This window comes from Triturus cristatus, chromosome 9, assembly GCF_964204655.1.
Source record: "Triturus cristatus chromosome 9, aTriCri1.1, whole genome shotgun sequence".
NCBI classification, from domain to species: Eukaryota; Metazoa; Chordata; class Amphibia; order Caudata; family Salamandridae; genus Triturus; species Triturus cristatus.
Window position 1 is genome coordinate 146,774,637 of NC_140592.1, and position 12,620 is coordinate 146,787,256.

Genomic DNA, 12,620 nt, shown 5'->3' on the forward strand with positions numbered 1-12,620 from the left:
TGGGTTGATTATTTAAAGAAGACTAGGAAAACAAAAAATATCTTTACTCCATTGAAGTTCAAACTGTAAACCATAGTTTGAAAGGAGAAAGGCAACAAGTCGGTCACTGCTTCTCAGATGATAGCCACTCAATGTGACTTACCACTAGGATTTCAGAGGACTTTGGTTGATTGAAGGCCCCTGCAAAAAATATCAGGCATCCTGGAGTCTGCTCATTTAATTGCTTCTAGGCCAGTGGTGTAGCAAAGGGAGGGCGAGTTTTGGGGTGGCCCCCCTCTTATTTGCGGCTGTAGCGTGGCGGAGGCAGTAGAAATCACCAGCACCCTCAACTCTTAGATTGAGGTGCCGCCGGTGGCAAACGCAGGGGCCGCCTCTGGCGGCCCAACGCGTAGCTATGCCATGGTTCCAGGCTGGTCCTGTGGAAAGGTTTTGAGCTCAGTAAAAGTATCTATGTCCCAAATTTTAAAAAATTGTTCGGAAGTGGGTCAAGCCAATCATATGAGCTTGAAAGTTGCATAGATTTTACACTTTTATCCACAGGGAGCATATTTATTTATTTAAAGAGATTTATATGGTGCCCGCAAGCCCTGAGGGTATTGGAGAGCTTTATAAACATTTAATTGTCAAGCATTGTCAAAGGCAGTGTTGGATAATAGTATGCTAAAAGAGACAATGCATTGTAGAATTAAAAGCAGATGAGTCCATCCAGCTTGGGTCAGCTTCTCATTTGTGACCTCTGGATTTTTTTCTAAGTGTGAAAGTAAAATTCATCATGAGACAACATTCCACTTTAACCTGATGTAGTAACAGGAAAGTGGGGAACGCAATCTACCCTTGGAGGCTTGGGCAAAACAACTAGTAATAGGTAAAGATGCCTTCAAGGGATTTCATTAAATACTCTGTCAAATCTATTCAAAATAATCACTTGTTGGTCTAGCCCCAACTGGTAGCCGACTACTGAACAATCAAATCATCAATGTAGTTTTTTAAAACCTGAATATTCAGCAATAGATAGTTTTCAGACACTGGTATGTCTTCTTTGCAATGATAAACCGTTTTTAATGTGAACTGAATTAGAAAGGGTACATTGGAATACAACAAAACACCATGATGGAGGATATACAAAAAATAAAACCTTCAAATCATAGGCGTGAACATCTATTCCAAATAATAATAGAGAAGGAAATGAATCTGAAAAGAATAGACAACAGTTCCTAAAAAGCAACCAATGCTGGAGAAATAGATACATTTGTCGACGTTTCGGTCTTTTGTGGCAGATTTGTCCATCAGACCATCTTCAGGACGAAGAGTAGATTGTTAAAGTAGTCCCTTAGATCTGGTCAAGCACTCAATTTGAACCAGAGGAATCGCAATTTGATCTAAAAACTTTAAAGGGGCCTTATGAATAAGCTGCTATAGATATCAAAACTACATCGGAAAGGCAATAGTCTCAGTCCGAATAGGAATGTTAAAAAACGCCGCTCAATGGGATCGAGCTTCAAGAAAAATATGTAGTGGCTACAAACATCGACAAATACATCCATTTCCTCAGCATTGGTTGCTTTTAGGAACTGTTGTATGTTGTTTCCAGATTCATTTCCTTCTCTATTATTATTTGGTATAGATTTTTACGCCTATGATTTGAAGGTTTTATTTTTTGTATCTCCTCCATCATGGTGTTTTGTTGTATTCCAATGTACCCTTTCTAATTCTGTTCACATTAAAAACTGTTTATCATTGCAAAGAAGACATACCAGTGTCTGAAAATTATCTTTTGCTGAATATTCATGTTTTAAATAACGACATTGATGTTTTGATTGCAATAGTTAGCTACCAGTTGGGGCTAGACCAACAAGTGATTATTTTGAACAGATTTGACTGAGTATTTAATGAAATCCCTTCAAGTCATCTTTACCTATTACTACTTTGACCTGATGGCAAATGTTCAAAAGTCAACAAGAGGTGATGCATGAATTTTTCTATGTATTTTGCGTTTCATTTGATTTGAAAGTGATTGTGGAGTATGTTTTAACAATTGAACTCTTTGTCCAATGTACTTAAATTATGCTTTCTTACTTTACTCAAACTTTGACGATACAATTCTTTTTTTCTTACTGGATTGTTTCAGTGGTTGCTTTATTTTGCACCACAGCTAGACACATTTTCTCTGAATAATGCCTGGTCACCGAAAGGCATGCCACCAAAAGGTGAGCGGAGGTTTTACCTGAGCAGACTGGACTACAGGGCATACCTGTATTGTTCAGGTATTCATAACTTCCATGGAAGACCTTTGCAGCACTTCAAGTTGCACTCTAAGAATGCAACAAAAATGGCAGGTGCTCTCAAAAATACAGTGCAAAATGGTCATTAATGTTTACTAAAAACTCATTCCAAATATTACTGTTTTTGCAAAGTGCTAAATAAAATCAACTGAGGAAGCAGAATAGGAAATCTAGTGACATCAGCAAAAAACCTGGACCAGGCATCACCCGATACTCATCAACACATCAACAAAAAGGGACTGGAAGCTAGTGCGCACTTATAGAACAATCTTCGCTTGTGCTTCATTCTCTAGTAGAGAACGCTCCTGCCTGGAGAGTTGTAATAATTGTATGAGATCTTCAACATAAACATACATGAAGCTAATATGAAGATGCAAGTCTTCTTTGGCATGCTTCAGCTGAAGGACATATTGCTCTAAATACCAAAATCGAAGCATTGACTATTGTTCACAATTGATTCACGTACTTTTCACACTGATTGGTTTTGTCCAGTTCTTCAACTCAAGACTAATTCACTGCAATTTCCTGTACAGCAAATTTGTGCATGCCAAGATTTCATTGTATAGAACCTACTCCCACTCTAATTGATTGAGGTTCAACCACCATATAAATGTAAATATAAGGCTCTCCATCAGGTTCAATCTCTACTGCATGGCTGTCAGGCACCGCTTGGCAGGGGAGGTGGTGGTAGTAGTTGAATCATGATTAAAAACTTTCAGATGTAAAGTGACTACTTACTTTTGGGGCATGACACAGTATTTGTAGATTCATTACAACAAACGTCTGACTGCAGAGAGTCTGACAAAGGATAAATAAGCCTATAAAGAAAACAGTCAAGCTAAACACTTGAAGATTTAATCCATGAACAGTACAAAACCCAAAGGGCATCTGATTCAAATTTGCCCTCAAGTATTATAAAAGAGAAAAGAGCACACAGATTTTTCTTTTTTGAGTTACTGGAAGCATAAAAAGCCAATTTATTCTACCTATTCTGTATGCTCATGATAAATTCTTTAAGAGGGCACCAAAAGTCAAAGCGATAGAGGGACGGCAAGTAGAAGAAATATGCGCCTTGGGACACTACTGCATAAATCCCTCGTAGCACTGAAAACAATTGATCGGTCAGGAGATTTGTGCTTTTGGTTTGAAAACGTTTGCCCTTTGCATACAAAACCTCAGCTCATTTGAAATTTTAAATACCCATGATTTATTCCAGATCTGATTTAGGTGCCACTCAGTTTTCCAATTCTTGTCCGTCAAGTAGCACTCGAAACGAAGAACCAAGTTTTTGTATTGCGCACTGCAAAAATATGACAAATGACTTATTATACCACAAAGAAGTCTTAATGGAATGGGTTGAGCAGAGAGGATATTTAATTCCATATAAAACTGCTATTTTAAGTCTGCGAAAGTAGTGCATAACTTTCTATATAGCGAATTCCAGTTATCAAACTGTTTTCACAAGTGACTGTCAAGTAGGCTCATCCATTTCCTAGGCTAGATTCACATCAGGAAACCTGAGTAGAAATATTTAAATCAATTTAAATTAAATCAATTCAGAGTTGGTAGTCACAAGAGTAGAACAATGCAAAGAAATAAATGATTAGATATGTATGTTTTGTTATTAGTTTGTAATGACCTCAATTAACTGGTGAAACCACCTCCCTGAAGTGGAAACCATAAGTTCTTGGGGCCATCAATCAATTTGTAACATAGGCACAATGCATGCATAAATAGCACTATTTTCTACTCACCAAACTCATTAAAAGTTCTACTCCAGCTCTGGACTCCCAACATAGGACCCACCGGTGCAATAAACAGAACATTTTACAGCGCAATTGTAATATACACTACCCATGCAATCAAACAATTGGAAAACATTAAGCAAGGTATTCTGACATGGATGAATGCTTTTTGTAGTCTTGCGACCTCCTACCTGAACAACATTCCCTTGAGGAAGCTGTGGCAGCGGAATGCCAGAAGCCAGTAGAGGTGCAAGTTGGGGAACAGTACTCTGAGTCTGGTACTGTGTAAACGGGTGGGAGGTTGGTGGCAGGGGGCAAACTGGCTGTACTGCACAACCCGGTTGCATGGGACACTGAGTGGACTGCTGTGGAGCCAATAAGTTCAAGGAAAAACAACGATTAATATATTAGATTTCTAAAGCTTCGCTAATATGCTATGCAATAAAGGCAGAGTGGAAGTCTGCCTGTACTCTTTATGCCTTTGATACCAAGTAGTCCCTAACTGAATTATAAACGTTAATTAAAAGCTTGTCAAGAAATCTGATCTTCATGTCCTGAAAAGTACAAGATCCTGTTTAGGCCAAGCTCACTTTAAATCTGTCACAAACTCAAAAACTTCGTCATCACAAAATACTATGTTCCAAGAAAAAAAATCTAACAAAGACCAAGGATCTTAAAGAGACATTGTTAAAAACAATTAGTAAATTGTGTCAAGTACAAAGATTCTTTCATGTTATATGCTGAGAGCACGAGCCTTGAGCGAAATACCAAATAAGTTGACAATTTTCTGCAACAAGGTGTGTGAGATATTCGAAGTTGCAAAGTACCTTTACTAGAAAACTCATTGCATCCTACAGGCCACTGGAATGTACTGTGTGGGCATTTTTCAAAGGTTACCTGTGAACTAGCACGGTTTGTCAAATGGAGGAGCAGTTAGCATCGCTAGAATACATTAAACATTTTGGGTTTGCAAATGGTAATGCTAGAGGGGGGCCTTTCAACATCAAAGCTCACAATAATGGGGTGTGATACTATGTTTGTACCATTTAAAGAAAGTGACTAAACTTCTGAAAATACCTAATGTAAACCCAGAAGACATGCAGCATTACCGACCAACAGCCCCCGATAATCAGCTAAATGGATGAAATGGTTGTGTAACTTTAAAGAAACAAACACAGCAAGTGCTCTAGATATATATCAATTAGGGTTATATTTCTGGGTGTGAACAGGAACAGTTCTCAGTTATAGTGAAGAGCATTGAAAGGATAAGGGACACAGAGAAGCTAACAACACTGGTGCTATTTGTCCACGCCGCTGCTTTCAATACAGTAGACCATCGCATATTGCAACAGACTTTGGGTGGAGGTCAGCGGTGCTAATTCGGAGGGGTCTGGAGTTGCCTCTTCTGGAAGGGTCGTTTCACCTACCGCAACACCTCTGCTTTCTCTCAGAGGGATAAATGACCAGTAGGACTTCCTCTTCCCTGATTCTGCCAACAATTGACCCATCTCATCCCTTGCAATTTCCTCAAATGTTCATATAGTGTGCATTACTGCACAGATTCAAGAGTGTGATGTTAAAGGCATAACATACACCTTACAACTGGGCTATAGTAGCTAGTGAGAGGCAAGGAATGAATCAATATAATTCTCAAATATTCCACTTCAATAAACACAGAATTTAGCCAGGTACTCTGCAGATGGGGTAGAAGATGGTAAAATGCAGAAAGAAGAGCCGTAAACTACAATTCAGCAAGAAGTTTATAAGGATGAACACCACCTAAAGCTCCTGTGATGGAGAATAAAAATAACCATCCAACTGCTAGAATGAAAGTGCATTATGAATTAACAGTAAATCCAAGCATATGAAAATGTGGGAAAATAACAGATAATTCAGCTGCTCCTACATATACGCATGGTACTTCAGTGGTCTTGAGCAGAAGATCTAGCAGGTAATATGCCTTAAAAGAATGGCATCCTTTAAAACAAGTATTGTCAAAGCCAATAGGTCTTTCATTAATGTGCTAAAGCATGTACACTCAGACATGCAAAAATACTATTTGCAGTGTCTCTCTGGAACATATCTTTCTCTATATCCCATACCTTTGTTCTGAATTTTCTGCTGAGCTTCAGGTGCTTTAAATTGTACAGATACTGTACCCAGGCTGCATTATCACCTAGGTGTGTGCTGGCATAGCAAAACTAGACCTACAGGCCTTGTCAGTGCTGGTTTGTTTTGTGCCAGAGCTTGTTTGTTTTGTGCCAGAGATTCTCCAGCATTTTTTAATTTTCAGATGATTTTGCATATTCCCAACTAACCCCACACTACAAATCCAGTGCGGGAACATTTGCTGTACTTTAAAGCAAGAGATATCCCTAGCAAGGTCATTACATACTGTAGTCTTGATGGCAGATCACTCAACCTGGGCAGGCCCTTGTAGATTTGGGGTGCAGCAGCCCTCAGTGAAACCTAAGTGGAGGGAATTAACCCCCCCCCCCTCCACCTTCGGGCAAGGCAGTGTGCGAGCAAGATTAGGTCCCTGGCCTGACACCCCATGAGGTGGGGAGGGTCGGGTCTAAAGGCCATATTTTAATCGGTCTCCGGCCTGTCATTCTCTTATGAAACATGCGTCAGCTCTACCGCCTTTATACTTAAGTTTTTCTTGCAAACATTGGGAGGAACATAGGGATTCGTTTCTTGTGAACACAATTTTGTTACCATTAGGAGGAAAACATTTCTGGGTATCCAGTGCGCATGAACAACATGCAAACTTGAGTCCTACTGTTTGCATCCCCATTAGGAGTTTGGAAACTTGTTAGAAAACATACTTTGACGTGTATTGGACAATGATTTTCCCTTCCATTTTCAAAATGACAAACCGATTTTCACCAAACCAAGAAAAGGCACACGATGACCGAAAGGGTGTTGTGCTATTAAAAATGTGGTGACCATCCATTCAGCAGTCTCCGAGTTGCATGCATAAATACGTCTATGGGAAATCCAATTGTAAAGGCTAGTGAAATACAATTTTGGTATCCACTTATACCTTTTGGCCTGTTTACCGATCTACATCAAATTTGGCATGCTATAAGATATCCTCCTGGACTATTTTTTCCCAAGATTGGTGCAAACTGGACAAAGGGAGGCCAAAAATCTGAATTCCTATGGAGTGAGGCATCAATTTTAACTACAGAGCTATGCCCAGGGCTGGACTGGGGAACCAAAAGTCGAAAATGCTCAAACCAGTCCCACTCCCATTGCCCTCTGCGTGCCCTCAGTTTTTCCATCCATCCATTCCCTTTCCTCTTTCTCTCACTCTGATCACTTTCTTGTTACTTTTTCTCTCTCTCCTTGTTCTTCTTGAAGCCTCCCCTCCCCCATCCTGCTGCAAGTAACGCCGGGGAGCTGGGGAAGCTGAAAGAGGAACCAGGAGCTGCCCAAGGCTTTCAAACCTTGTCTCCAAGGGCCCCAAGCCCACTGGGAAAATGCCCAGTGAATTATAAGGCCTGGATGTGACAATATAGAAGTATTTCTAGCATATAAGTAGGAGTACAACATAACGCAACAAACATCCGGTAGGTCGTAAAAGAAGTCTTCCTGAAATGAGTTCCCTCCATTGTGTCTGTTGAAATTAGGGCAAGATGGCTTTGCCTGGTCATGCGAGTCGCTCAATTGTATTGTACACCATAAAAGATGGTTTTCAAATCAGCGAAGTTAACACAAATCAAGGTAAGCCTAACCAAATACAAACTATTCAGAAATATCTAATTCTACTATTGTTGAGTATCAATAGGTTAGACAGTAAGTTAGGAAATGTTACTTGAAAGTCCTGTCCTCACCTGGCTGTTCAAGAGAGACTGAGGCAGTCCATACTGCATGGAAGTAACTGTAGGTGGGGGCACTGCTGGTAAAGTCACTGTAGGCTCTTGGTAATGCTGCTGTGTTGGCTGTGGGACGATGGGAACCGAAGTTGTGACCAATCCCAGACCCTGCTGATGATGACAAACATACACGCTTCAATATTTTCAGTATTGGCTCCATGTGCACATACGCATATCAGACAAAGAGAGGAGGGTAAGCAAAGGGATCAGATGCACAGGGAGAGTAGGTGCCATAGTCGGTCTACTTTAATAAAACAAAGACATAAAAAAGCAGCTGAGAGGCCCAGGGGTATAATTTAAATTTTTGAGGCTGAGAAAAAGGTGGAGAATTGCAATGAATTCCTCGTTAAATTCAACATTTTAAAATACAACTCCGATGCTTTTAAGCAAGGACTCTCTAAGCTTTCCAGACTGTTTTGGATTGTGTATTATGTTTGAGAAGAGCTTTAGCAACTTTGGCCACCAGCCAGTGTACATCTCTTTGGTACGAGTATCTGACTAGCAGCCTCCTGTCCTCTCCAGGGGCTTGGATGCTTGCTATGATCCTGTTTTTATACTCCTTTAGGTGTTGATACACTTCTTTGCGAAAATTTATAATTTGGTACAATATCTTTTGCACAATGCCTAAACATTTTGCATTGGATTAGTTGTAAAACAAACAACAACAAAAAAAGAAATCAAGCAAAGTAATTCATTTATCAACAATTCAAAGCTATTAACAAGTAGGGCTTTCTTTAGACCTTGGTGGCGGTCATTGACCTCTGCCAACTTGGTGGAGGCATACCGCCAAGTTTTGAGACCCCACCTGCCTAGGAGGAATCCCACATCTACAAAGGTAGGTTCCTTCCATGGCGGCCCCCTTCACAATAGTGAAGGCTGCCAAACAGGCACCTTTTTAAAAATGCCTGCTCAACAAACTTTTTTCTGAGATCAAAAAGGTGCCCAAGTGGAAGTTTGCTTTTTTCTGAACAAAATGTATATGTCCTACATGAGCAAGGAGATGTGTCCCTGCACTTGGGGGACATTTAATATTTTCATTTTCCCTACCTCTTTCTTCCATGCCTTGCATTGGGGGCACAGGCATGGAAAATAAGAGATGGTCATCCAGCCCTCAATAGGGCGGCATGACCGTCATTGCAACCCAGCGGTCCTGTGGCAGAAGTACTGCAAGGTCAAGTGGTATCACCAATAAAGACAGTGGAGGCTCTGTGGGTATGGTAGGCTGGTAGGAAAGCTAGTTACTATGTTCCTCCCACTCCGCAAAACCCTTTATAAGCTTCTTTGTTCCACTAGCTGTCACCAATGGATCACAGGAGCAATTGATGGCATTCCTCCCACACAAATAAAAACCAAAGGTTATGCACCACGAGACCACTAATGAAGCTTGTTATTTTAAGTGCATCTGTTCTCCTTTGTAATTGCAAAGTACCTCACTTCATTGATACTAGAGTTCATTCATCTATACTGTCCATCAAATATTACTGTTAGATCTATCTACTTTTTTCAGGAAATACAGGGTTCTCTCGGATTAAATGTAATTCTGATCTGCTGTCTTGTTCAACATCCAGACTCACCAAGTTTGCACCTATACCTGAACAGTTTATGGAGGTCAAATTACCTGGAATAAAGACTGCCACTCACCTTGATCCACCAAAGTGCTTGAAATTAGTGCACTTAAGTTGGCCGATTTATGTGATTAGCCACTTAGAAGAGTGATAGTACCAAAGACTTGGAGTAGGGGGGAGCAAGAGGTACCCCTTGCTAATTCAATGCCTATCTCATGGTAATTTCTATTGGTCCATCTCACTCCTACTTGCTACTAAATTGCAACTGTGCAGTGAATTTCCAGCTACCTAATTACAGAAATTACTACAAGCTCATGAGCCCAGCCTCAAATTCAACCATGTAAATGAACATACCCTAAATGCAGCAGTGCGTGATTTACAAACCACATTGGGCACAGTTGTGGTGTCAATTATGGTCCTTTTGGACCTCTAGACACCGTTGCTCATTCCATCTTAATCCAGTGGGTAGGTGAAATGGGAATATGAGAGAAGTATCTTGTTGGATGAACGCACTCAATTTCACTGGGCCTCCATACATTTCAACACACGAATAAGGGCATTATATAACATCTCTACACTCACACCTTCGTCGACCTATATGAAACCCCTAGTATCGCCAATTCAAACTTTTGTTTTTATTGTTTGTTTTGCTAGGTTTTGTGAAAGATCGACTGTGGGTTTCCCAAGAACTTAAAGTGCATTTACAGTCCACTCATTGCTTACCAGGAGTTGGCTTTATTGGCACTCATTTGCTAGCTTCTTATTTTCATGACTTGCCCTCCATTTCTTGCAGTTGTCCTTTACCTAGAGCACAACCATTTTACTATCCTTTTGATTGGCTACCTTGTACCTTTCTACTGCTCACTTTTAAGGATCTACTTTTTTCTTTGTTCAAGCACTTCATAAGGATGCATATGTTTTCCTGCTCGCTCTCCTTGTGTGCTTCTTCCCTGTGCTCTGTGTTGCTCGCTTTCCCTTGTGTGCTTCTTCCCTGATCCTTCATGTTCCTCTATCTTTCAAGAGCTTCTCCCCCACCCCTGAGCTGGACCTCCATGTGTGCTGATTTTCACTTCCCCACCACCAATTTTTTTCTTTTTAGTTTTATCACCCACTCCCCATCACTGCCCACACCCGTTCCTTGACTGCTGCCCCAGCCACATGGATGGATATAAACATGTATACATATGTTACTATGATATGTTAATATAATTTATAATGCGCATGAATCACCCGGGAAGTGATATCTCAGCGCCACAGTGCACATAGGCAAGCAGTATTAGTATCGGAAACAGATGAGATGTTTTCTAAAATGAAAGTGGTCCATGCACTTACGTAGATGGGAGGGTAGCAGATTCCAATATAAAAGGGCCAGATAAGAGAAACCTCCCCCCCCCTAGCGTGTTTTTCTAATGCGGGGCATAGTGAGAAGAGATTTCACCCGGGACTGCAAAGGTCTGCTTGGCTGGTATGGAATGCGTTTCTCTGTCAGGTATCTGAGTCTCTGCCATTCAGTGATGTGTGCACATTACAACAGACCTTAAATAAATATGCACACAATTTTTGGGAAGGCCAGAGAGGAAATGGTTCCTGTCCCATTATCATAAAGTGCTGCGTACTAAATTATATACATTTTTTTTTTAACTTACGGATGCATCTCAGATTGATAAATAAAATGGGACTGTCATTTCCTAGGCACGCATACATGATGACATATGAAAGTCTCCTAAATGATGTAACCAGTGGCTGTATCATGCTTTTGTCCATTTTTTATTTTGCCCAATGCTGCACAACATCAGCAAACAATAGGTCTAAATGGCGAGACTTATTGGTTTGCCAATGCTTTTTATGGCTGTGCAAAGGCTGCCCAACTTGCTTTGTGGTTGATTGGAATCCTTTATATAATGAATGTCCAATTGTAGTACGACTGCACTGAGATGCCTTGGTTAATGTGTCATTGTTAGGAAGGAAAAGTCCTCTGCATAGGTATGGAAATATACCCCTGCCCTGTGTGCCCAACAGTTCTTATGTCTTGACTCTCTAATGCTGATTTTTGTTGTCATAGGCAAACACGGATCATGTGTGTGCAGTATGATATAGGCCTGTTTCACAGATTGCGGTCTTGTACCCTCAGTGGTGGAAGGCTACTGCCTTCAGCAAGAATTAAGCAGTACAAGCGCGGTGGTGGCAGCATACCGTGTAGTGGTCAGTAGAAGTGAACAGGTTCTTTTTAAGCTGTGGCAATGATGTGAGGCCTACAGGCTTACTCATCTTATCATAGTTCCGTTGCTGTGTGCTTAACTCACCCTTGACCTACATCAGCTGTATTTAGAGCACCGAGCAGCACAGGAGTGGTCACTCTGAGCTGGATGAATGTTTGCCTGGGAAGGGTACAGTACAGGGACACAGCAGTGCTGTGCAGTGCATGCATGCATGGTGAGTGCAGGCAATGGGAGTATGTGGACCAGAGAGGATTAAGTTTAAGGAGAGATGTAGTGCTCTGCAGTGTGTGCTCAATTAAAACTTGTGCTGGGTGTATGTGTGCTTACATAAAATACAATACATGCCGGGTAAAGTGTGGTGCAATGCTCTCATGGTGAATGTGTGAACTAGCAGTGGGTGGGCTTGCATGTAGCACACCATGGCACATTACAGAAAGGATACAGTACAGAATAGAGCTCATAATGATTGTGGGTGCTGAATTTGTGTGTGCCTGGGGTAGCACAATACACGGAGGTAACAGTACTGAACAGTGTGTGTGCTGTGTACATACACTGAGTACAAGTGTGCCTGTGATGGTACTTTACATGGAGGACACCAGTTTCCATTTTGGGATGCCTAGGCCTGCCTGGTGAAGTCATGTGGAGTAGAGGAATTCCCCCCCCCCCCTCCCCCCCCCCCTCCCCTCCCCAAGACCAATTTGTGTATTGTTGTATTCCTGTGAGCTGGGTGGAGCATACTGGAGAAGGTATAAAGAGACTCTCCTTTAAACTTGAAACGGTGCTCTTTGATTCAGTGAGAGCTCACAAGAAGTGACCTGGACACTTCTCAGGAAGGAGAGGAGGCTAAGTGAATCATGACGAGTGGGACTGGAGTCCAACCTTAACCCTTTAATGCAGATATCACTGTTGCTCACATCAAGGTGTAAAT

At 41.1% G+C, this 12,620-nt stretch overlaps 1 protein-coding gene across 8 annotated transcripts in view; it reads right to left on the reverse strand.

The window, feature by feature from the left end:
* WNK2 (WNK lysine deficient protein kinase 2) overlaps positions 1 to 12,620 on the reverse strand; it is a 647,264-nt gene that overhangs the window by 324,265 nt on the left and 310,379 nt on the right. For 6 of the 8 annotated variants that reach the window (XM_085624584.1, XM_085624586.1, XM_085624588.1 and 3 more), the window contains 2 exons: positions 7,867 to 8,019; positions 4,219 to 4,392 (listed from right to left, as the gene is read on the reverse strand). In XM_085624584.1, coding sequence (XP_085480710.1) covers positions 4,219 to 4,392; positions 7,867 to 8,019 — 327 coding nt within the window. The remainder of the gene's footprint in view (positions 1 to 4,218; positions 4,393 to 7,866; positions 8,020 to 12,620) is intronic. The other 2 variants (XM_085624585.1, XM_085624590.1) reach the window with 2 other exon arrangements.